Source organism: Seriola aureovittata, chromosome 2 (assembly GCF_021018895.1).
Source record: "Seriola aureovittata isolate HTS-2021-v1 ecotype China chromosome 2, ASM2101889v1, whole genome shotgun sequence".
In the NCBI taxonomy this organism is placed as follows: Eukaryota; Metazoa; Chordata; class Actinopteri; order Carangiformes; family Carangidae; genus Seriola; species Seriola aureovittata.
The window spans coordinates 31023332-31050000 of NC_079365.1; the positions used below are offsets into that span (position 1 = coordinate 31023332).

General features: G+C 43.8%; 1 protein-coding gene across 8 annotated transcripts in view; it reads left to right on the forward strand.

Annotated features, from left to right (window-relative positions):
* Nucleotides 1–26669, forward strand: part of LOC130182388 (glutamate receptor-interacting protein 2-like) — a 172338-nt gene that overhangs the window by 81483 nt on the left and 64186 nt on the right. For 2 of the 8 annotated variants that reach the window (XM_056397310.1, XM_056397328.1), the window contains exon 1: nucleotides 21256–21470. The exons of the other annotated variants lie outside the window; for them this stretch is intronic. In XM_056397310.1, the coding sequence (XP_056253285.1) occupies nucleotides 21416–21470 (55 nt within the window). In that variant the 5' untranslated portion in view covers nucleotides 21256–21415. Of the gene's footprint in view, nucleotides 1–21255; nucleotides 21471–26669 lie in introns of those variants that run through there. 8 annotated transcript variants of the gene reach the window in all.

Here is a 26669-nt window from a genome sequence, read left to right on the forward strand (position 1 = left end):
AGAGAGGAGGAGGCTGAGAGAGAGGGAGAGAGGCGCGTGCAGACAGAAGTTCTTCCTCCCTCTTCCTCTTCCTCCTCCGCTCTTCCATGAGGAGAGAGTTCACCTCCAGTCTGGAGCCGGTTTGGGGGAAGATGCTTTTTCTTCAGGCGATCTTGAAGAGAAGACTCCTGCAGAAAGGTACAAACCCAAAGAAATCTTCTTCATTCACTTTCTCGCTTTCTTTTTCCACCTTGTTTTCCCGCTGATTTCTGCAACTTGAAGCCGCTGTCATCGATCACCGGCTCATTGATCTGATGATGTTTTGGCGGGCTCCAGCTGCAGCGGATCAGCCTTTTATATCCTGTATTTCCATCACACACAGTAACGGTGTGTTTACCGGCTATCACCTCAACTACCCCCCCACCCACACACACACACACACACACACACACACACACACACACACACACACACACACAGTCTGGCTTTACGTCTGGAGCAGATCTATCAGTTTCTGATCTATAATGTTTCTATAGGTTGAAAAGTGTTTGCGTCGCACTGACGATCGATCGTAGTGACTTTACTGTTCCTGCTGCGCGTGGCTCATCGCTGTGACGCTTTACGTGTTTTTATTATGAGTCCTATAATATTTCTTTATAATTATAATAATAATAATAATAATGATAATGTTATAATGAGGTTCTGTGCTGAATGCTGTTCATAATCTTGTTCTGAAACACTTAAGTTCAGATTTTTCGCGGATATTTGTCATGAATTGTAAGTTACAGTGACAGTGACGCTGTGGAGTTAATTTTCATTGATTATTGATTATTATTTTAACTGTAATATTTCTCTGCTCCAGGTTTTGTCCTCAGAAGTTTCCTGATCATGTGATTTTAATCCGGTTTGAATCGTGTTCAGCCTCAAAGTTTTTGCGTCTCATCTCCATCATATACACTGACTTCTTTCCTCCTGATCTGATTGGTTCATAAACTGTGACCTCACGTGAGGTTTAAAGGGTTTTTTCCTGTAATATTTCCTCCATATATCCGCTCTCATGTTGTTAATGATGCTGTGATTGTTGTAACTCGCTGCTCCGCCTGTTAGAGAGAGAGAGAGAGAGGATGCAGTCTCTCCCTCTCTCCTTCTTCTGCTGGTTTATTTATGAATGTAGGGATCTGTCGCTTTGAAGTTCAGCCTGGAGACGCAGCGAAGAAGAAAAAAAAACCAGGCAAACGGGGACAAAACGCCGCCTGTTGGCGCGTCAGGGCGCACTGCAGCCCGCCCTGGGATTACCGCCATCACAACAACAGTGCGAACACCCAGAGGTTGTGCCAGTTAAAGTCGCCTTTTATTGGCGCGCGTCCTTGGGGAGTAAATCACAGTGGTGTTAATACCGTGGAGCTGTTTATGAAAGTGTCACAGCTCCATCACCACACTGTTTAAAAAGTTAGAAACTTGTGACGACTTTAACCAGCTGGACGGTTTCTCTGCAGCGGGGCGGAGACGAAGCGCAGACGCTGGACGGCGTCGGGTGTTGGCGGCGGCGAGTTCCTCTCACTGCGTCTGAGACGTGTGAGTCGGTCCTCTGACATTTAGAAGAAGCTGTCTTCCAGTTTTATTGAGGAGAACACACTCCAGTGACATTTCAGTGAAAAGGTCAAAGTTCAAAGCGTCAGAGCCACGACAGTGTGGTCTGCAGATACAGAGGTGTGATCTGTGTGTTTTAGTTCTTTAGATCACGAGCGTGACGACCTGTGACCGTCAAAGCGCTTTAAAGGGACGTGAGGTCGTGGTATATATTCTGTACATTACCTGCAGCAGGTTCTGATCAGCTCGCTCCCACGGTGTCAGACTGAGGCGCCGCTGTGGGCGGGGCCACCAGAAATAAACGTGTTTTAGACACGTTTAAAAACGGCCACTGAAACAATCCGACATCTGTTTAAATGAAGCTTCGTGTGGAACATCTGGAGCTTTTTCCTTTGGCACTACATTTTTCAGCCGCTGAACTACCGTATCACGCCGCTTTCTGATTCAGTCAGCTGACCTGCGGCTGCGGCGGGATACAGCGCGCTCCGTGGCAGTTCAGAGGAAAGAGCTGTTTTCAAGAGCTGCAGATGTTCTACACAACGCTTCATTTAAACTGATGTTGGATTGTTTTGTGAAATAACTGCTGTGATTTTCTAAAGTAGCAGAAGAGCCTGACAGTCAGACTCTGAATAATATATGAAAGATCATTTGTTCCGTCATCTTGCCGTCTGCTCTGCATGTGGAGCAGCAACAGGTGATTCCCGGGCGTTTATAGTTCCCCAGGTGAGGTGCAGATGATGATGGCGGCCATGTTGGTCGGGGAGATGGTGTCGGGTCAGAAGATTCGCAGTATTTTCAGCACGTTAAAACAAACTCGTACTAAAGGTTTTGTCATTGATATAAAATTATCACAGGATTTTCCTGTTTTTTTAAATTAATCAACATTTTCAATATTAAAAACTTTAAATTACAGACGATCTGCGACATGAAAAAGTTGCATGCTACAGCAAATATCAGGATGTTAGTCAGCAGATATCTGCAGCTTTCAGCTTGTTGTTCGACCCCTCGGTGTGAAACCATGTGGATCAGACAAACTAACTTATTTTAGATCTCAGTTCGGTCTCTGACTCTCTTACATTATTAAACACTGAGCAGGAAGTTAAAGTTTAAAAAGTACCAACTGTAAAATGAATCACAAGAAGGGAAGATTCCTGAGAGAAGCACTCTGCGGAGTCAATCCTGATGTTCACAGGACGACTAACTTCCTGTATAAACTATGATGTCATAGACGATGAAACCGTGTAGAGACATTGCTTTTACTTCCCTCTCTCTACAAAGAGGTCAGAGGTCAGCTGGTGCAGTGTCCTCCGTGGACCTATTTTCTCTTCCTTTGTTCGGTGTGTTGTTCGGTCCCTGTCGTCATGAAGAAAGTGTCAGTCGGGCGTGTTGGAGCGCTGCAGGGCGACGGCTTCGCTGTGATTCTTTCACAGTCTCTCTGAAGCTCAATGAGTCAGAGCCTGTGAAGTCAAACCTATCACACCAACCTCTTCTGTCCAGGCTGCTGATTGGTTCTCCTGCTGATTTAGCCGCACGTCCACCAGGAAGCTCTCACCGCAGCGCCGCCTGCTTCCTGTCCGCGGCCCACAGGAACAGACATTCAGACAAACAACACTGACAAATCTGCAATTATATGGCCAGTTAAAACACCTTTTAATTTTAAAATTTATTCATCAAAAACAGAAAGATTAAGAAATAAAATAAAAGGTGATATATATAAAAATAAGAAATAAATAGAATAGTTATTTTACAGAGAACAGGAAGTGGAGTATTAATGTCTTTAAAAGCTTAAAAGAACAAAAAGAAACAACAAGAATATTTAATGAAACATTTAAATTTAGGAAAATAAATGTATAAAAATATATTTCCTGTTTGGCTAGTGTTAGCATGCGAGCTAGGAGGGACTGCACATGGTTTTATACTGAGCTGAAAGCTGCTGATATTAGCATTACACAGCTTTTTCACGTTGCAGGTCATCTGTGATTTAAAGTTAATATCAATATTAATATTGATTGATGGAGCATCAGGATCTGAAATCTGCTTCTCAGCGTCGTTATTGATGATGTAGACGACAGTTTATTGTAGAAATGATCAATGACGCACCAACAGTCTGTAAAACTTCAACCTGGGTCGAGTCTGATTTCTTTTACCTACAGATGTTCATCACTGTTTTAATGGTTGTGACTGTTTGTGGAGGGTGTTACTGTGAAGCAGCGTCTCTTCTATTTTCCCCCTGAAGATTTATTTCATTGAAGTGAACTGAAGAGTCTGAGAGGATTCTGCCAGAAAGTGTTTGAAACGCTTGAAGCTGAAGTTTGTTTCCATCGTCTCGGCCTCGTCGAACCTTTTCAGAGTCAGTGAGATGAAACGGAAGCAGCTCCGCGGTCAAACAGGAGTCACTGCTGGTGTTCCCGCCAGTGCACGTGACATTTAAGAGTTTATTATGCATGAGTGATGATATGTGAGAATATATTGATGAATATATTGGCAACATGTTCTTTATTTGTTAAATTGCGTTCCCTTACAGTAATTATTTCTCAGAGAAGAACAAAAAGGATTAACAATAAAATAAATGTAATTTAAAATACAAATTTATGACAATAAATGAATAAAAATAAAAGAGTGAAACCCCCCCCCCCCCCCTTTCTTTCCCCTCCCCCCTTATTTAGTTATTTTTTATTAGTAGTATTTTTATATGATATTCATTTTCTGGATCCTCTTCCACCTCATATCAGATAGTTTTGCTGCAATCCTAATCCTGTGATTTATTATCTATTTACTATTATTTATTATCTTAATTTTATAGATTTTATATATATATATATTTATGATAGTTATTTGATTATATCGTATATCACAATATTTTCTGCCCTACACAATATTTTTCATAATATAAAAATATATGACAAAACAACTGAAACAACAATATGATAAAATAAAGTATTTATCGCGATATTTCCCACCATACACGAAATATTTCATAATCAAACTTTTTTTATATCTGGAACAAAACATACATCAAGCTGATTATGTATGATTAAAAAAATAACTGACCCGTAAAACCAACAATATAATTAGAAATAAAAATTAAGATCCCGCCCTTCCTCGGTGCGATAACATCGTTTATCACAATATTTCCCACTGTTCAAATCAAACTTCTTTTTATACGGGAAACATATAATACAAAAATGAAACAATGTATTATTAAACTAAGACAGCTGAAACATAAAATCAACAATATAATAAAACCCTGTGTGCAAGATAATATTGGGGCTCGACCGTATCGACACATGTTGGATATCGCACTTGTGACGGAGGATGTGGATCAAACTTATTCGCCATTTTATTCTATTTTTTTCTTTTTACATAAATTCTTGTGGAGAGTTTAAAACTTCTTTCACTCACATCTTTCATTGACAGACCATTACAGCTTCTCCTCACCGTCTATCTCCATCTCTACCCCCCCCCCCCCCCCCCCTCCTTCATGGTAATGGCTTCCCCATTCTTCTCTCACCCCCCCCCCCCCCATCACATAACCCATTTCTGTCCATCATTTCAACAGTATCATCATTTATTTTCTCCACATTTCCAGTGATTTAATTCCATCCTGCTGATGATTATGTCGACTGTTCCACCACATTATATATAACACACAGTAACACAGTCGCTCTCTCTCCCTGATGATGATGATGATGATGATGATGATGTATATTCTAAACTTCTACCTTACAGAGGCATTTTGCCTGAATCCGTCTTCGTGTTTTTTCCTCGTCTACCTCGCTGCATTTTCTCTCTCTATCCTTCCTCACGCTCCCCCTCGCTTCCTGTCTGCCTCTTTTCTCTCTCTCCCTCCCTCCGTCGCTCCTCTCAGCAATGCAGATGTGCTTTCTTTGATTTTGTCACCAGAGATTAATTAGCACTTTATTAGGAGTCCTATTTATACCTCCAGCCGAGAGAGAGAGAGAAAGAGAGTGGGAGAGGGGAAAAAAGAAAGAGAGAAATGAGGAGGGAAAATGGGAGTGAGAGACTGATAGACTGAGGCAAAAATGGAGTCGAGAGAAGATGAATGTGGAGAGATAAAGGGAATGATGGAAATGGAAAGAGTCAACAGACAAAAGGAGGAGATGGTGAAACAACAGAGAGACGAGAGAAAAGAGGGAAGAGAAAGATGGGATGAAGACGCCTCAAACTAACGACTAAAGGATGGTAGAAAACAATGTTGGCAGAAAGTGAGAATGTAAAAATGGTATGATCAAGGTGTGTGGGTGAAAGAGAGACAGAAGGAGAAAGAGAAGCTGTGGTGTTGAGGAAGAAGAGAACTGGATCAAAGGGACGGCTGCGGCGTGACACGATGACGCCGTCCACTGCGGGAGAAAGACGAGTTTACCGAACGCTGCGTTCACAACAAGACCGAAGAGCACGAGCGGTTGTAAACCTGCACCGGGTCCGGAGATATCCTTCTTATTACTGACAGAATCTGGATCACATCTGGAGATGTCTTGATACGACATCTACAGCGCCGTGATCGGAGCATGTGCGGTCCAGATTCATCATACGTGAGGTCATAGTTCGAAATATCTCACCTGCATGACGCTGTCCGTGGTGCTGAAGTAACAAACTCCTCATCCGATATTAAACTGTCTCTAAAGCAAAGATCAACAGCTCTCGGGTCATTTTAAGAGAAATGTTGTCGTGACGTTCAGAGCGACGTAGCCGTCGTACGAATTAAATGTTGCTTTGCCATGTTTGATACGGGCGCCGTAGCCGTCAACTTCAACCGCCGCTGCGTAAAGTCCCTAAAGAGAGATGGAGCGAGGTGAGGAAAAGAGAGAGAACACGAGCGATGAAAGGGTAAAGTGATATTCAGCTTTATGAACACAGTGGACACATGAATCTAAATCCATAAATCCCACAGTCTTTAAACTCGTCTCTTCAGACTCGTTCTGCTCCGAGACAAAACTGACAAACGTGAAAAACAACTTTTTATTTTTAATCTGTTGTTGAATGAAAGATAAGTGAAGCAGCACAGTGTGTTCTGTCCGGGAGGCAGAGAGAGACCCGCTCTGATCACGTCTTCACTCGTCTTCACTCGTCTTTAAACCTCTTTGTTCTTTCTTCAGTTGACAAACATGTTAACCACATAAAAGATTCACACATATAAAATATAAGGTAATAAGGTTACACTTCCTGTTGGTCCATCGAGACAGGTATATGATACATAAAGAAGAGAGACGGGATACGTGAACATCGTTTGTCTTGGCGATCATATATGTCATTAACTGTTGTCAATAAGCTGCTCATAAGACGCCATCTCCGGCAGCACTTTAAACCAGCGTCGGTCTGAGTATAAGCTCCGCCTCCTGAGGACAGAGTCTCAGCCTCGTAGATCAACTGCAAAACAAACAAACAAATACCTCTTTTGTTGTTGTTGTTGTTTGTCGTTAACCAGTGAAAGTTGTCAAACTCTGTTGCGTAGCAACAGGAATGATGTCACTCTCTGCCGAGCTGCTGTTCAGTACGTCGCTCAAAGCTGCAGCGCGAGAGTCGAGGGAGAAGGAGCTCCCATCCAGGTGTAGCTGGAAAATGATAGTTGCTATAAAGCAGATGAGAAGGTGTGTGTGTGTGTGTGTGTGTGTGTGTGTGTGTGTGTGTGTAGCTCGCTCAAGTGAATCTTTTCAGTATCAAACACTCGACGTGCAGGTTTGAAAGGTGGAGATTAAAAGTGTCTGTGTTTTATCAACAGTCACACGAACATGGCGTCTCTCTGCAGCTTTGATCTGGATCTCATATATTTAATATTTAGCAGGCGACTCAGCTGCCTGTGGCCCGGCCCGGTTCCCGGTCTGTTCAGTGACGTGGAGCTCGTTGCTTCGTGGCCTGGTGTTTGATGAGTTTATTGGAGTGTCCTGCACCTGTAAGGTTACCAGCTCCTGCAGACACAACCAGAACTGAACCATAACTTCGATGGAAAGAAGTGCAAATAAAAATCGTTCCATCATGATACTGGAGACGGCTTCACGTTGCACTTAAAGAACAAACAATCGAAGCTGCAATTATTCCTCATAACCGCGTCTGTTCGTCGCTGCCGTCTGAGCTCGCTGAGGAAAAGCAGAAGAAAAAACGACAGGTGAAAAATACAACGAGACACAAGAACACGAAGAGAAACAAAGAGAAGTCAAACGAGATGAAAAGAAACACGGAGGAAGTGTGAGACGAGAACACGGAAAAAACAACAACCAGGACAAGAAGGATGAGTAAAATAGAAAAGGGAGGAGAGGAGTGGAGTAAGTGACGGAGGAGAGGCCGAACAGCCCCGAGGACGCCAGAAGAAAACAGATTAAAAAAATGAAAAAAGAGGGAGAATGAGGGAGGAACGAGAGAGGAAGTGATGACAGGCTGTGTTGCGTGTTGTTTGGTGTGTGAGGCAGATAAGAGCCGACGCTTTCAAGAAACCTTTTCAAAAAATCCTTGTTTGGCCTTTCTCAGCTCCCTTAGTTGGCTGCCAGTGACAACAATAAGACCACAGAAGAAGAAGGAGGAGGGGGAAAAAAAAAACAAAACAAAACAAAACACAGCCAACAAATGAAAGCCAAGAGAAGAAGAAACAGAAAGAGAGAGAGAGTGACAAAGAGAAAGACAGACAGAGGCTTCACACTTTTGCTACGCTGGCCTCATTATGTCAAGGAAGGGTTACCAGAGAGCAGAGGGGGGAGGGGGGGGGGGGGGGGCAATATTTAGAAAGAATGAAATAAGAAGAGAGAGGAGGGAAGAGAGGAAACGTATGAAATGAAACTCATGTACCCGTTATATCAAACAGATCAGACGTTAGATATCATCTGTAAAGCTCCACATTTTCTTCTTCTGTGTTTTATTTGAAGTGTTGATCCAGAAGATATAAAAACCATCTCAGTGTAGTTTTACATCTCCTCTCTCAGGCTTCTCTCTGCAGCTCTAGTAACAACAGGTCGGTGAGCCAATCAGAAGAGAGGAGGCTCTGAGCCTCTCTCTCTCTCTCTCTCTCTCTCTCACTGGTGACTGCTTTGTTGTGACATCACAAAGTTCCAGAAGTCCTGACGGCTCGTTTTAAGGCTCAAACACCTTAAGTTAAGATTTTCCTTAAAGTTTGAGTTAATTTTTCCTTAAAATAAAAACAGTTGCACAAAACACCCTTAAGTCTTCTCCTTAAGGTTTCCTTAAAATGTTCACTTATATTTAAGGTTTTCTCCGTATTCTCGTCTTATACTTAAGGAATCACTTAAAGTCCCTAAAAGCCCTTAGTGACCAAAGTAAGGGGGAAAAAACTAAAGGCCCCTCTGACTCTGTCTGAACTGAAACATGGTGAAGTTCCCGCTGAAACAACCGGACGGTGAGATAACAGGTATCAGAAGTGCTAATGGCAGCAAATCAACAGTAACCATGGAGACGGTAGAATTTTACTGCTGTAAAATCTCTTTCACTGCTGCAAAGGCCTTAACTCCTTTCTCTTAGCTAAGGACACATTTTTAAGGAGTTTGTGCAACACCCTTAGGTAACTCCCTCAGCTAAGGAGAAATTAAACCTTAAGTGCCATACTTGAGTAGAAAACTTGAGGTGTTTTGTTGTCTGGATACAGGCTGTATCAGAGCTGCTTTATATCCAGACAACACACAACAGACAGAATCACACTGTGGTGATTTTATGTCCCTAAACCTCCACCCTGACTCCCTAATGAGTTTTATAATAGACCATAAATCACATCAGCTTCACATCAGAGTTTCGAACTGACTGATTATTTTGGGGAACTCATAGAAAAGACCGTGGGTGAAATATATCTGCGAGAATCTGAATGACTGATGTTCCTGAGCTTTCTGGAGCTGCTGTGATTATTGCCCTGGTTTTGAGTTAAAACAAAAAACAAAAAACCTGATGTAGGAAAGGTATGAGCGAAATGAGGCAAAGAAAAAGCTGAATAATGGAGTGTAAAAATCATCTTATAATGCTGCAAACAAAGCAGGGGATTGATCCAACGGTTGAACTCGCTGATCTGCAACAGAACAGATTGTGTTATGAGCCGATACCTGATAGGCTGAGGTGATTTATAGGTGTGGTGTGCCCTTCAATGGGGCCGAGCGGTGAACAGGTGTTCACCAGAGCGGAGGGGCAATTTTCAACCGCACAACTTAGAAATACAGGCGACGAGTCGGCAGACGAATATCTTCCGTCTATTTTTCTTTCTTTTCTCAGGTTTATGAATCTTGTTTTCTTCGAGCCGTTGAAGGAGCGAATGCGTGTTGATATTCTTGATATTCTTTAGTGGGTTTCTGGTTGTCATTGCAAAATGTACCAATATGAGGGGCCATCGGGGGGCCCCTTTTCCCCTTAGGAACCCCGAGCTCTCGCCTCTGCGTGTTGAGGAGGGTCGGTTCAGTTTCTTGGTTCTTAAAGTTACTAAAGTTTGTTTTCACCAGAAAAACATCAGGTTCCACTTTACCATAAAGAGTTATGAATGGTTTATAGCTAGTTTATTAATTAGCTTGTTAACACTTTGTAAATGATTTATAAGCTGTTACAACACATTAGATAGAAAGGCCAACAGTGACCTGTTTCCTGCCAGATAGTGAGCCTCATGTCTCCTTGTTTTCTCCATCATCAGCGTCTGTAGCTGCTGCTTCTTCATGTTTGTCTGTTACTAACAATTAATCAACATCTTAAAGTTTCATGCCGACTCAGTGAACAACAGACCCCGTCATCATTTATTAATAAGTTACTAACATTTATAACTGAGAAGAAGAGTCTTATTGTAAAGTATAAAACACATCATTATAATTAATGTGTTAATAAAAGGCTCCTTTTACTAGTTTTAAATGGCAGTAACTCATTGGCCAGATTAATGAGTAGTATTGTTTATAACTGTTTATTTAGGATTTATAAAGTGTTAACTGAATTAATAACCTAATTATGAAGCATTTATAAATGGGTTATATGGGTCATCTTATTGTGAAGTGGTGCCCCACCTCTTCTGACGTGTGTTCAGGTGTGTTGACTTCCTCTTGCTGAGTGACTGACAGTACAATATGTGCAGCGACAGTGTTTTGTAGGTCAGTGACAAACAGGCCAGTTTTTGTTTGCGGTGTAGAAATCCTTCTGAAGTGTCGGTGTGGAAGCTCTTTCTGTCTGTGCTGGTTTTTTACCTGTGATTCATTATTTTGCATTTTGCAGTTAATGGCACATAAATAAAAGAGTGTGCCGGTTTCCTGCGGAGCAGCAGGTGGAGCGACAGACCAGCGGCTGCTTCAGGTTCCTGTGAGTCATTAAATGTGTCTGTGCAGCAGCAGAAACAGAAGAGAGAAGCTGCTCTTCTGTGTGTAATACAAACCTGGCAGCCCGAACGGTGTTAGAGAAAAGAAATAAAGAGGAGAAGCCGAATGAAAGAGGGCGAGCAGAGGCGGGAATGAGAGAGTGAATTATGAGAGGAGTGACAGGTAGGAGAGCTGGCACGACAGAAAGCTGTGATTCCGCCGAGGAAGAGTGGAAAACAGATTTGGGGTTAATTTGCATTTCAAACATCGGCCGACTTCCAGCCTGCGATGCCAGAAACCTGCTGATGTGCACTCTCCTCTCCTCCTCTGCCCCCCCCCCCCCCCCTTATCTCATTTCATCTCCGGCTCCATTTTTCGCCATTTTCCTGATTTACTATCGTTTTTGTCTAATGTCTATTTTCTATTTCTCCTGCAGACGGTTTCATCTGTCACTCTCTCATTCTGCCTCCACGAGTCTGTTTCTCTCTTCTAGTCTTCTTCCTTCATCTCTTTCTTTTTTCACTCTTAATCGTTGTTGCTGCTCTGGGGTTTTTTTCTTGAGGCTGTAAAATACGACGGTACCTTGAACCTGTCGTATACGATCATCACCCGTCACAGTCCGTTCAGTGATAGAAACACTTCTCAGAGATTCTGGAGTGTCGAACCTCCAGGGGCCGGTTGCACGAAACACATTAACTTTTCTACTTAAGTCCGACATTTAAGGTTTAATTTCTCCTCAGCTGAGGGAGTTGCACAGAAGGTTTCCTTAGTTAAGGAAGAATTCAAATCAGTTCTTCATCTTCTCATCTTTCTCATTCTCTTCATTTAAACTTGGTCATGTTGCAGTTAAGACGGAGTCAGACGTACCTTTAGTTTTTTAAGGTCTTTTGTGCAACATTTTAACTGACTTTAAGCGACTAAATACTTAAGTGAACCATAAGCAGAAGACTTAAGGGTGTTTTGTGCAGCTGTTTTTATTTTAAGAAATCCTTAACTCATCAGGTCTTTACAGGCTCCATCAGTGTCGCTGGTGCAGCTGCTCCTGACTGAAACGTCAAAGCCTGAATTTTCCGGCTGGAGTTTGAGGCTGACGTTTGTTTTGGTGTGAGATGCTTTAGTGCGACATCTAGTGGCCGTGACGATCGTTACAGAACCTTTAAACGCTTAATTAGGATTTTTTGAAAAGCCCTCTGTTACGTAGTTATCACTTATTACAGCTGTTATTGTAATAATATGTTCTGGAATAATTAAAGAACATGTAGTTATTATTATATAGAGAAGGGGTTTTGTCTAACTGGACGTCTTTGACTTTTAATTGAAACCCAGTTGTAGATATTCAGTTTAATTTCATGGAAATCAGACAGTTAATTAAACTGGTGCTGGTGAGAGGTTCAGAGCTCAGAGCTGCTTCGTCACCATCTTTCTTCTTTCTTCTTTTGCTTTTCACTCTGTTGACTTTTTATTTATGATGAAATTATTTCTAAATGTTCTCTGTATTTTTTTTTTGTCTTTGATAATGATGCAATAAAAGGCTCTTTAAATGTTGTAGCTCCGCCTTTTTCCTGTCGCTGTCACCTTTTCCTTTCTCTTCTTCTTCTTCTCTCTTCCCTGCAGTTGCTCCTCCTCTCTGTCTCTCTCTCCCTCTGTTTATTCGTCTCCTGTTTTCCTCTGTTTCCTCCTCTGTCTCTTTCTCAGGCTCCATCTGTCCTCCCTCTGTGTCCTGCAGTGTTGACTGCTATTAAAGTGATAGAATGAAGACGCTCGGCAGGGGGAGGTAGAGAGAGGGAGAGAGAGAGGGAGAGAGAGAGAGAGGTAGAGGGGGGAGAGAGAGAGAGAGGGAGAGAGAGAGAGAGAGAGAGGTAGGGAGAGGGAGGTAGAGAGAGAGAGGGAGAGAGAGAGGGAGAGAGAGAGAGAGAGAGAGAGGGAGAGAGAGAGAGAGGTAGAGGGGGGAGAGAGAGAGAGAGAGAGAGAGGGAGAGAGAGAGAGAGGTAGGAGAGGGAGAGAGAGGGAGGTAGAGAGAGAGGTAGAGGGAGAGACATTTGATGTTTATAATGTTTAATGTTTATATCTTTAAAGATTATTTTCTTTACTGATCATGACTTCACTGAAGTTTAATCAATACATAACGATCAGTAATCAATAAGTAATGATGAAGTAAAAAAGACAAAACATCAGACAGAAGCGTCAAATCGGTGCAAAGAGACGAATCAAAACTTCTGGTCAAGACTTTCAAAATAAAATCGGAGCAGAAACAGGAAGCAGAGATTTGTGAGTTGGGCTTTGACAGACTTTGTATCCAGGCAACCGTACGCTCAACTAGTCATGTGATCACGAGTTCAACTAAACCTGTGGGGAGACTTTCTCTCCACCTTCACATTCAGCCACAGGGACGTTATTTATGGTTTATAGATAATATTCTTTATGTCACGGTTCCCATTTATAATTCAAGTGTTCTTTATCATTTCCATTGATCTTTTCCTACAGGATCGATTACATCAGCATGAAATCTCTTATTCACTGTGATTATTGGAGAAACATGAGTGTTGTTGTAGTCTGCATATAAATCACCTTACATGTTTATTATTCCTGTGCTGTAATGTATAGAAAAGACGTGTGTGTGTGTGTGTGTGTGTGTGTGTGTGTGTGTGTGTGTGTGTGTGTGTGTGTGTGTGTGTCTGTGTGTGTGTATGGTCTGTCAATGTCTAGACACATAGACACATGTTTGCATACGTTATATTAACCAGCTGCCTACAGTGTGTGTGTGTGTGTGTGTGTGTGTGTGTGTGTGTGTGTGTTGTGTGTGTGTGTGTGTGTGTGTGTGTGTGTTTCCTGCACTGAGCCACGGGAGGCCATCATTTGCCACTTCAAAGTACTTATCCATAATCCTTGGAGTGTGGATTCATTTGCACTTGAAACCCAGAGAACGAGGGAGAGAGAGAGAAGGAGAGAGGAAGGAGAGATAGAGAGAGGAAGGAGAGAGAGAGAGAGTAAAGAGAGAGAGTAAAGAGAGAGAGAGGAGAAAGAGAGAGAGGAAGGAGGGAGAGATAGAGAGAGAGAGAGGAAGGAGAGAGAGAGAGGAAGGAGAGAGAGAGAGTAGAGAGAGAGAGAGAAGAAGGAAGAGATAGAGAGAGAGAGGAAGGAAGAGAGGAGAGAGAGAGAGAGGAAGGAAGAGAGAGAGAGAGGAAGGAAGAGAGGAGAGAGAGGAAGGAAGAGAGAGAGAAGAGAGAGAGAAGGAAGAGAAGAGAGAGAGAGAGGAAGGAAGAGAGAGAGAGGAAGGAAGAGAGAGAGAGAGGAAGGAAGAAGAGAGAGAGAGAGAGAGAGGAAGGAAGAGAGAGAGAGAGAGAGAGGAAGGAAGAGATAGAGAGAGAGAGGAAGGAAGAGAGAGAGAGGAAGGAAGAGAGAGAGAGAAGAGGAAGGAAGAGATAGAGAGAGAGAGGAAGGAAGAGATAGAGAGAGAGAGGAAGGAAGAGATAGAGAGAGAGAGGAAGGAAGAGAGAGAGAGGAAGGAAGAGAGAGAGAGAGGAAGGAAGAGAGAGAGAAGGAGAGAGAGAGAGGAAGGAGAGATAGAGAGAGAGGAAGGAAGAGAGGAGAGAGAGAGGAAGGAAGAGAGGAGAGAGAGAGGAAGGAAGAGAGAGAGAGGAAGGAAGAGATAGAGAGAGAGAGGAAGGAAGAGAGAGGAGAGAGATATTGCACTCTGACCATGTGCAATATATAAAATGTGATCTCAAGTGTCTCTAGACCGTGTGTGCATGCATGTATGTGCGTGTGCATGTGTGTGTGCGTGTGTGTGTGCGTGTGTGTGTGTGTGTGTGCATGCGTGTGTGTGTGCGTGTGCATGCGTGTGTGTGTGTAGTAGTAAACTGACATGACTCATTTTCGTGACTGCTTCTTTCGCCTCCCTCCACCTCCGCCTCTTTCACTTTCCCTCTCTCCATCTTTTTTCTTTTTTTTCTTACTCTGTGAGCCTTGAGGAAAAAACACACACACACACACACACACACACACACATCATATACTTTTCACTTGTACGTGTCTATAGCTGTTTATTGTTTTTGTTGTTTACGTGTTCGCTTGTTTTCTCTTGTGCGAGTCCTTCACAGAACAGACTCTACCTGCTGTGGGTGTGTCCTAATGAAGACGCTGGAATATGCTAATGAGGATGTTCAGTGTTGAGGCTTCTGTTACCTGGCAACTGTAACCAGGTCCCGACCGGTTGTTTAGTGACACTTACAGTCCGCGTGTTTATTATTGTAACCATGACAACCAAGATCCGTTACGCCTGCCGCCATGCGGGGGGGGGGCACTATTTCAGCAGACGCTGATGTGGGTCGTATAAGAGGGGTGATGGTTGTTCAGGTTGGACGAGTTGTTGTGATGAGCACACAGAACACACAGACACCTGGGCAGACAAAAGGTATGCAAAAGGTACACGTATTGATACACACACACACACACACACACACACACACACACACACACACACACACACACACACACACGCGCGCGCGCCAACCTCTCAGCACACAGGTTTCAAGAGCAGTGAGTTAAAAGAGTCTTTTTCTCTCTCAATAGATCAGACACCTCTGACAGCTTCACTTTCCTGCTGCCTCACCCACTGTGTGTGTGTGTGTGTGTGTGTGTGTGTGTGTGAGTGTGTGTGTGTGTGTGAGTGTGTGTGTGTGTGTTTTTATTCATATTTTCTACAGTGTTCTTCCTCGTACGAACTTATTGTCAACTTTGATGCTAAATTCAGACTCTATCTGTCTGTCGCTCTCTGAATTACTTGTGCCTGGTGGATACGGGAGGTTCACAGTTGTTGAAAGTCGTCATTCACCTTCTAGAAGTTGTATGTCTACGTGATGTTCTGCAGAAATCAAGTGTGCAGCTCTATATGAGTTTGCATTTTGTAATAGTTGAAAAGCTTCAGGTTAAATCCTGCTTAATGGAACCACTACGCCACCTATCGTTGTACATCTGTCCCTGCATTGAGTAGTAACGGCAAAGGATTGTGGGTAATCCTCAAAGCAATGGAGGATTATTAAAATGCATTTTGTTTTTAGAATTTCATAGTTTCGAGTGAAACCTCATTAGTTTGCTTGTTTCCTTCCTGGTTGTGTCCTGAGTCTGTAAACGCATGAGAACAGGTGCAACAGCACCGGCTCTATTTTGATTTCTACTTCCTGTTCCGACTCAGGTTCTGCATTTTCTGTCCGTCGCTACTGTCCAATCGAATAGAGGCGAGGAACCGACCCCTCTGTGAATGCAGGCGGAGAGGACTGTGGAGGCGGGTCCTCACAAGTGTTGGGAAAGAAAAAACAATCCAAACAAAAACACTTGTGGGGAGATGAACACCCACAGAAGTCTGACTGTCCCGGGTTTTCACACAGTTTCGTTTGCTCTTCTTTGGCAGATCATCAGTTTAATTATCAGCTGGTGGTTTTTAACACGACATTATGTGTAAGAAAGAAGTTTCCTGTGGTGAAATATAGAGCGGAAAACTGGTGAAGCTTCTGATTGTTTCTTTTTACACAAACGCGGCGACAAAATACCAGAATCAAAAGCTCATCGTTGGATTTTTCATGTTTATTTGAAACTCAAAGTCTCAGTTTCTGGTGACTGTGAATTTAAAGTCGAGAGATGAGAGACTTCATCTTGTGATTTCTGAGTCGAGATTTGATGCTTCAAATTTTGGCTGATTAAAGTGTTTCCTTTCTTTCTTCTTTTTTTTACTCTAAACCCACTGATGTATTTTCAGCAGCCTGATTCTCTGCTGCTCATTGTGCTGCCGATTTAACCAAACCTCATAGATGTTCACAGGCTCCTGTTTCCTTAAAAAGAAAAAAAACACACAGTGAGGAAACATACTGCTGCCTTTGTACACACGATATAATACATGGATTTAAGGTTGTAAGCTGTGGTATTTAAAAATGAATCTTCCATCCTCCAGGGTTTGAGATGAAGTTGCCAGTGTTACAGCACGGACTGTAATTTGCTTTTCTACTGAGCATGCTCTTGGCGTGCGTCTCTACCTGAGACGTGTTATTGAAGCTGCACATTTACCCAATTAAAAAAGAATAACACACACACACACACATATGCAACATTTGCACTGTTGCGTGCTCGGCTGGACTCGACTGTTGAGTGAATCGTGGCGAGACGGAGCGAAGTGACTCAGAACCTCTGCTGACGTGAAGATGCGGGGTCGAGCTGTTTGGGATGAAACTAGGTCAGGCAGCGCAGGGCGAGCGAGCGGCCTCCACGATGAACTGACCACGAGGGAGAGAGAGAGTAATAACGAGGGTTATTAGTGTCTCTGTCTGCTCATCCACCCAGCAGACAGATTAGTGTGTGTGTGTCTGTGTGTGTGTGTGTTTTGCATGTTTTTTTACAGTACGTGTGCTTCTGTATTTTTGCTCTGATGGTTTCAGACAGTGGGGGAGAGAGGGATGGAGAGAGAGAGAGAGAGAGAGAGAGAGGGAAGGAAATGAAAAAAAGAGGAGGAGAGAGCTAGAGGGAGAATCTTTGGGATAAAGCAGAGAAGCCTTGAATTTGGTAAAACAAGAAACATGTTCTGTTAGCTCTTATGTACGGTGGCCGACGAGGACAAACGCTTACATCGGGGGGGAAACGACGCAGATTCAAAAACACAGAAACAAAATACGAAACAATACAAGAACGTAAACGTGCTGCAGGAAGACGAAACAAAAACACACAACACAACAGAGGAGCTCCAGGCCTCTAGGGGGAGCTCTCACCCATTGACTGTATATAAGCTAATGCTAACGCTTGCCATGTTTTCTGTTGCTCTTTTATATAATTACGCTGTCATACTCCCTCGTTTGGTCCAAGGTCAAAGGTCGTAGGTCTGCCCTCTCGGGTCGAAGCTCAAGCTTTATGCTCAAGGTGTTCCTCTCAGAGCTCCCCCTACAGGCCTGGAGCTCTTCTGTTGTGTTATCTGGATATGCAGCGGTTTTTGGGGGGTTTGTTCTCTCTCTCTCTCTGCTACGCCTCCTCCTCGGGTCCGGTCATTCACTCGCATCGTTTGTCATATCACCGCTATGCAGACGACACCCAACTATACCTTTCATTCCCGCCGGATGACCCCACTGTCTCTGAGCGGATCTCGGCCCGTCTCCCTGATGTATCATGGATACCCCAACTAAACCTCTATAAGACTGAACTCTTTGTCATATCGGGGGTGGAGCCCAAAACTGAAGTGTCGAAAATGTCCGCTAGTTGTCGGGCGTAACCTACAGATGACAATATTTCCCCAGTAGCTAAAAGAACTCTATTGATTTGCCAGTCCAGAGAGACTGAGGGGAAAATGGCTCCAAGTTGAAGTTATATTATAAACTTTATAAAAGATGAGGGGCTTTTGGGAAAACATCTGATCTCTCCGTCACCAGCTCCCCTGCTCTGACCACGTTGCATCGTCTCCTGGTTGTGTCTCGTTGCTCTGTACATCAGAAACATCAGATCTTCCCTGACTCAGTCCTCCACCCAGCTCTTGGTCCAGACGGCGTTTATCTACTGCGGCGCTCTTCTGGTGGACCTCCCTTCACGCAGAGCCAAGCCCACGCAGATGATGCAGAATCGGAGCACGTGTCACTCTGCTGCTCTTCGGCCTCCTGACTCCTGCCGTCAGAGAGACTTCTGGGTCTGCTCCATCCACCTGAACTCAATCCTTCTCAGCCACTGTGATCCTCTGTGGTCAGCGTCCCTGCACACACGTCAGTCCCAGTCCAGACTGTTCTGGTCTGAGGTTCCCTGATGGTGGAACAAGCTACTGAAGTCCATCAGAGCAGGAGCGTCTCTCTACCTTCAAGAAGCTGCTGAAGACTCGTCTCTTCAGAGAGCGCCTCCTCTCCTGACACCTCTAACACCCTGACATGTCCATACACAACCTTTTTAGTAACCTAAACAACAGATTTGGAAGCTCGACATATTTGGCTAAATTTAATGAATACCTTCTTATCGCGGCGGTGAAAGTGGGACGTGTTCTAAATATATTTCTGGTGGTTTGTATCTTAGATCATTTAGTAATTGAAGCTTGTCATGTTGAATTTGTTGAGAGCTGCTGTGGATAAAATGTTATTGTAAATGTGGAGAGGAGGAGGAGGAGGAGGAGGAGGAGGATGAAACACTCATTCCTCTCTCTCTCATGGTCTCTATCTAATCACTACACACTCCTTTCATACCTCCACACACTTCCTGTCGCAAACATTCACTCCCTTCTTTTGTGTCCGTTTTTCCCTCCCGTCATTCTCTCTTTAAACACATGTAACCTCTCAAATTATAAATAGATTAATTGCTTTAATAAGATAATTATACTATAATTAAGTAGTTTTATCAAGGCGGGTTGTGCAAGATATAAATGTCAGTATAATAAGTCAGAAAAGAAAGACGCTATAGCAGTGTTATTGTTCAGTGACCTCTAGTGGAGAAAAAGATGAAGACAGGTGAAGCATAAAGAGCGTCAGCGTCCATGTCGGGACAGTGAAATAAAAGGCCGATAAATAAAAGACTTTCACCGCTGAGTTTCTTAAAGAAAGTTTCACCTCACACCCGAAACGCTTCTTCAGTTCTTGCTCGTTCGGCACATTTAACCTTTAGTTGGGTCGTTGAAACCTTGAGAGCCGTTCAGACCTGACAGATCTGACGTTTCTTCTCAGATCGTGGGAACAACCGTCGTCCTGCCGCTTTTAGAAACACATCAGGAAACCTATCAAAGCAAACACACACATACAGACTCATTGACCTTTTGGAAACACTGACATTTCTTCAATAAACTTCCAACCTTCTTCGAAACTTCAACTTCGAGAAACTGTCTGAAACCAGCAAATTACCTTTTTCACAATAAACTATTAAACCATCAAACTACTCCATGACTAGGGAGGAAATGCTAACTGAAGCTAAGAAGGCTAGCATCACTGACTTCAGCCACGACATTAACGTGTTGCTCTGAAGTCTTAAACAAAGAGGCTGTAATGCAAAAGTCTGGAAATAACTGATCGCATACATTGATTGATTGATTGAATTGAAGGTGTGAGTAGCAAGTGAAAACAACCTCCTCCGGTTTAATCCGTGCAGCTAAACTCAGACTGAACGACGTATCTGTCAAAATAACCATAAACCTTTCCACCTGAAACTTTGTAAATTACATTTTTACAGTTTGTTTGACACCTTTTCCGCATGATCTTTAAATGTATTTATTGATCGATTGATGCAGACGTTAACGTGATGATTTTAAAGTTACTCGGTAACACGTTACTGCCCCTGGAAACGAGGAGCAGAGGCAGTTTAAAATAAACATGGATGAATTGGCAAAAATCACTTCACCTCCTTTTATTCATAAACTCTCAGCATCTCTTCTTCTTCTCTCCTTTTATTCCACCTCCCTCACTCTTACACACTTCCTCTCTCATAAGCTCATCCTACACTCTCTCTCTCTTCCTTCCTTTTCAATATGTACCTCTCTCTCCCTCCCTGTCTCTCTCTCTCTCTCTCGGGGGTTGAGCGGCTGTAACGTAAGCGCCCGTCATCTCTTATCATCGCCACTGTGTTCCCTGAGCGCTCGGCAGTCCACATCTCTCCTCCTGTCTCTTCCTCTCTCCGTCCTCTTTTTTTCTCTCTCCTCTCTGTGAGTGTCTCTCTCTCTCTCTCTGTTAGTGTCTCTCTCTCTCTCTCTCTCTCTGTTAGTGTCTCTCTCTCTCTCTCTCTCTCTGTTAGTGTCTCTCTCTCTCCTCTGTGAGTGTCTCTCTCTCTCTTTGTTAGTGTCTCTCTCTCTCTTTGTTAGTGTCTCTCTCTCTGTTAGTGTCTCTCTCTCTCTTTGTTAGTGTCTCTCTCTCTGAGTGTCTCTCTCTCCCTCTCTGTGAGTGTCTCTCTCTCTCTCTCTGTTAGTGTCTCTCTCTCTCTGTTAGTGTCTCTCTCTCTCCTCCTCTCTGTGAGTGTCTCTCTCTCTCTCTCTCCTCCTCTCTGTTAGTGTCTCTCTCTCTCTCCTCTCTGTTAGTGTCTCTCTCTCTCCTCCTCTCTGTTAGTGTCTCTCTCTCCTCTCTGTTAGTGTCTCTCTCTCTCCTCCTCTCTGTGAGTGTCTCTCTCTCTCTGTTAGTGTCTCTCTCTCTCTCTCCTCCTCTCTGTTAGTGTCTCTCTCTCTCTCCTCTCTGTTAGTGTCTCTCTCTCTCTCCTCTCTGTTAGTGTCTCTCTCTCTCCTCCTCTCTGTTAGTGTCTCTCTCTCTCTCTCCTCTCTGTTAGTGTCTCTCTCTCTCCTCCTCTCTGTTAGTGTCTCTCTCTCTCCTCTCTGTAAGTGTCTCTCTCTCTCCTCCTCTCTGTTAGTGTGTCTCTCTCTCTCTCTCTCTCCTCCTCTCTGTTAGTGTGTCTCTCTCTCTCTCTCTCTCCTCTCTGTAAGTGTCTCTCTCTCTCCTCTCTGTTAGTGTGTCTCTCTCTCTCTCTCTCTCCTCCTCTCTGTTAGTGTCTCTCTCTCTCTCCTCTCTGTTAGTGTCTCTCTCTCTCCTCTCTGTTAGTGCCTCTCTCTCTCTCTCTCCTCTGGATGTTACTCTGATCAGGGGAGCTCGATGTCTGCTGTCATGTTCTGCGGTCTGAGGAGGGACGTTGGGGCCAACAGTGTTGGTGAGTGTGGCGTTCCTTCATTGATCAGATCGGTTTATCTTTTTAATTATTGATCTGTTGGCGTCGGGCTCTTGTCGATGTGGCTTTCTGAACTACACTTCCTCTGTCTCGCTGCGTGGACGTCCAGGTGGCAGCGTCCTCCTGTTTGTGGATGTTTTTCCAGATGAAGTTTAGGTTCCTGTTGTGAGAGATTTTCAGAATAAGGCTTTGCTTTATGCTTCTGTATGAGGTGTTGTCTCTCCGGTGATGTTGCACGTTATCTGTAGGTTTTCAGCTGATATTTGATAATATTGAAAAACGCCATATCCATCTGCTCTGCTGCAGAGTCCGACCGTCACTCCACTGCTTCGCCGACTGTACACTGTACCTTGGCATGTGACCTTACCTCACCTCAGAAAACATCACTTACACCTGAATCATAAAATACAATTATATAAAAGTATTATCACAAATCGTGATGTTTGGGCTCAAAATATGTCGCCCAAGTTATCAGGGTTATTTTGTGCATTTACAGCATTAACTACCTGAAACCATCATGTTATGTTCTTTCACTCACTGTAAAAAGTTTTCCATATAAAGCGAATGAAAAGATGTTTAAGTTGTGATTGATCAAATCATCTTTGCTCAATCACAAACAATCCGTCTGGTGTTTTCTTCCTTCAGTAATTTACCAGAAAACACGAGCAGCTCAAATCCAGCCAATCAGAGCTCTTGTGCTTTTACTGACACACACAGCCTGAGGTACGGCAGACAGCAGGTATCGGAGATAAAAGAGGTTAAAACTCAAATAGCTACAGAGAAACAAAACACTTGTTATTAGCTGAAAGTTATTTTAAATTTTGGTACCTTAATTTAAACATGTCCCACTGCAGATGATGAAATGATGGCTCTCTGAGGATCCATGTAAATGTGTTTGGGGGTTATAGATTGTAGAGGCTTGCAGAGGAGACAACATCTGTGCATGCTCACTAGAAGCCCAGATGTTTCAACCTTAAAGTATTTGACCCTGAGATGCTTTTTTCCTTGTTGTTGTTTGTCTAGTTTTGTGTTTCCGAGGTCTCAGAGTTCAGCTGCCCGGTGTCGTTTTAATCTCTGTTGTATCTCGGTTGAGTTGCCGTAGCTGGAGATGGTTTCGACTTTAATTTGGTCCCTGTTGATCTTCCATATGTGAAATGCCTTCAGTGGTATGGAGCAGCTGTTCCTGCTCCCGCCTCAGAGAGCTGAGGTCTGCCGCCGCCGCCGCCGCTCTGGAGGAAAGGGGAAATCGTTTCGTCTAGCTCCGTTAGCAAAGCCTCAAAACTAGCAAACATGCTAGCAGCACAAAGCTAGTTGTAATCTGTTCCCTCACACTGTACTGTGGTGGAGTTAGCCAGATGCATCGGGGGTATTAATGAGGTGGGCACCATCCTATTTCACACACCGACGAGCACAGTGGGAGCCGCATTCTCCACCACGGCCCCGGAGACTAACTAAGCCGATAAGATGGAGGGAATGTGATTTTATTTCTTAGTTTTATGTGGATACAGACGCTTTAGATGTCTCATATTTCACTGTGTTAAACCACGGCTGCGTTTTCCTTCTTATGAGGGATTAAATGGAAAAGTTAAACGGTGATGAGGAATGGTTTGGAGCAGCTTCTTTTCTTTTTTTCCAGCTGTTAGATAAATTGAGATTTTTATTCCCCTGTGTCGCCAACAGTCGTGGACAAACATATCTCAGTAACTGCTTGATGGAACTTCTTCAAGTTTGGCACAAAAACGTTCACTTGAAGTTGAGGATGAACGCATTAGATTTTGGAGGTCGAAGGTCAAAGGTCAGGGGGCGTGGTGACCTCACAAACTGCTGTTTTAGCCTTGCAAAAGCAACATCTCAGGGCACTTCTTCAAGTTCAGCACAAACAATCACTTGGACTCAAAGACAGATAATAATAATATGTTTATAATAATAAATAATAATAGTAAGAGAGCGAGAGTGAGTCTGAAAAACAGGAAGTTAACTGAAGCAGGAAACATATTTTTTTGTTATTTCTGTAAAAACCTCCTGACTGTTGTTTTTCTTTTTAAAGTTCATTTCAAAACATACTTTTGAAAAATGCTAAAATGACTTCTGACCTAAACAAACAAAAATCTTTCTACTCATTACTCAAGACTTCAGTCGGATGTTGAACACGTTCTCTGGCTCTGATAAACAGCTGTGACCTGGAACCAGGAGACAAACACTGATTCTAGTTTTCATGTATTTTTCTTGCCGTTAACTAAAATCTACAAACGATTGTTTGTTACTTCCTGTTCGGCGTGTTCTGTGTCTGTCATTGATCAAGTCTTTTTATTGCCGCTGAGGAGATGAGCACATAAAACACTAATGGAGGAGAAATGGAGAAGGGATGAGTGATGAGGGGCTTCACGCCGCCCGGGCTTTCTGCCGACTGCTCCACTTCATTTTCCAAGCGCCGCCCCGGCCGACCGCTCCCAGGGTTTAATAGCGGCTGTCGCGAGGCGGCGAGCGCTGTTGTGGATGTCATCGTCGGCTGTGCGTGACGCGTGCAGTTTTCCTCTGCGTCTCACTCAGCGTGTTGTGACCATAATCCTCCAGGAGGGCGTCTGGAGCGTGACGCTGATGCCGCCGTCGGACCTGATAACAGATTACAGTTATACTTCCTGTGAGGTGCAGTTTCCTCCTCAGGATGTTTTCATCAACGTCTCCCTGTGTCTCGGTCTCGTTTCCCTCTCCTCCCCGTGTCATTTACATTTCTCGGGCGTTTAGATAACGCTCTTACTCTAAGCGGCTTACAGGCGGCGCTCAGGTGCGTCGTGGAGGAGGCGAGTACGGCAGCTGGTGAAGATCAAACCATGTGACTTATTAATGGGGGGACCAGCCGGACCCACTTACCTCTCATCATCTTCTTTCTCCTCCGTCTCCCCTCGCCGCCGACCTTCAGCTGAACCTTGTCAGCGAGTTTTGGATGTTTGTTTGTCATGTTTTGGAGGGAAGTTTCGCTTCCTGTCTCAGGTTTTAATGACATGTTGAGTCACATGGTGTCGTTCACGCCGTGTGTTTGGTTTGAGCGGTGTGATCAGGGTTAGACGTGTTAACAGACAGAAAGCTGCAGCAGGTTCGTCCATCCCGCCGCGAGACACAGGACACGAGCCGGACGCCGTTACCTCGTATGATTGGCTCTAAAATGAAGGGGTGTGGTCTCAGCTGCAGATTATCACGTGGGTGGATGTTGCTGTGATGTTTCACCTGTTTTTATTCTGTATGAGCGAGTGGTTCTTTCACTGAGACGGATTCAGATCAGTCCTGTTTTCAGGTGACTGAACAGCCAAACTTCTCCTGCAGAATAAAGCTCACAAAGCCTCTCCGCCGTATGGATTACATCACTGTTTACACCCAGCGCTCCACGCAGAGACACGAGCACGCAGAGGTCGGCCTGTGGCATGGCAGTGTGTAGGGCGGCAGACCTCCAGACTTTTTAACTCCTCAACACTCCTGCATTTTATTTTCAGTAACTCGGGAGGTTTGGTTCCCGACTTACTGACAAAATGTGACAAAGCTGCAAAACTTTCCACTTAAAGAAACACAAAATCATTATTCTGGTCAGGGAGGAGGAGGAGGAGGAGGAGGAGGAGGAAGGGTGGGACGGTGCTCATGGGAAATTCAGTCTGGATTTCAGAGGAAACACAATATGTTGTAGAAGTTTTGCAGGTGTCGTCCGCCTGAGATAATTACAGCTGAGATCAGGATCTGAACTGCAGCACAGAGCGCCTTCGTATGACAGTTTTCCTCTTAAGGTTTAATTTCTCTTTAGGGAGTCGCACAGAATCTCTTGGTTTCCTTGATTAAGGAAAAAGGTGAAAGAGATTTTACAGCAGCGTCGTTAAAGGTGACGTTTCCTTCTTTCATCACCATAAACTGATGCAGTTAAGTTTTTTTAATTTTTTCCCTTTGGTCACTAAGGTCCTTATTACAATGGTTTAACTGACTTTAAGGGATTCCTTAAGTATATGACTAAGATAAGGAGAAAACAATATTTAAATACTTAAGTGAAGATTTTAAGGAAACCTAAAGTCAGAGTTCTGAGTCGTCGGGGTTAAAAAGTTTTACTCAAATAAAGTTTCAGCTGCTGAGAGAAAAAAAAGAAGGAAAAATGAGATCAGTAGAGCTGAAGCAGTGATGACCCCCCCCCCCCCCCCCCCAACACCACCACCACATCGCCCACCCCCCCACCCACCAGATCCATACAGGCTGCAATTAACCACAACAGAGAAGCCATTAACCGTCCTAATTACTGCTTGTTCCATCCATAGCTGCTCTATATGTGTGGGTGAGAGATAGCTGTGTGTGTGTGTGTGCGTGTGTGTGTGTGCGTGTGTGTGTGCGTGTGTGTGTGTGTGTGTGTGTGTGTGTGCGTGTGCGTGCGTGCGTGTGTGTGCGTGCGTGCGTGTGTGTGTGTGCGTGTGTGTGTGTGTGTGTGTGTGTGTGTGTGTGTGTGTGTGCGTGTGTGTGTGTGTGTGTGTGTGTGCGTGTGCGTGTGTGTGTGCTCGGGGTGACAGTTTGTGTTGTGTGTATAAATGAGGGTAATTGTGTGTGTTTACTTTGCATATATTATTGTGAACATCCTCGTCTTTTGTTCTCTCTGGGTATCTTTTTGTGTCTTTTTTTTCTTTTCTCACCCCTGTGTGTGTGTGTGTGTGTGTGTGTGTGTGTGTGTGTGTGTGTGTGTGTGTGTGTGTGTGTGATAACCACAGTCGCACACTCTGCTGGCGTGGTCGTGGACAATAGCTAATTACACATCTTCACTGGCTTCAGCATCATAATGACCGCAATCAGACGCCTTGGCATTCAATAACTCACTGCCTGAAAACACACACACACACACACACACACACACACACACACACACACACACACATACCTGGACATCCACAATCTCTCTGATTTAGTTTTTCTGTCCGTGACAAACACGTCTTTGTATTTAATGATAAAATCCATCTTTTTCTCATCCGTCACTTCGATGGTTAAAAAGTTGTTCACAAGAAAAATCATTTGCTGTTCACACACACACACACACACGCACACACACACACACACACACACACATGGAAAATCATATCAGTAGTTTGTATGTTGGCAACAGGGTGAACGTGTGATTTGAAAATACAAACTTAAAAACATCAATCATGAGGTGATTTTAAAGAG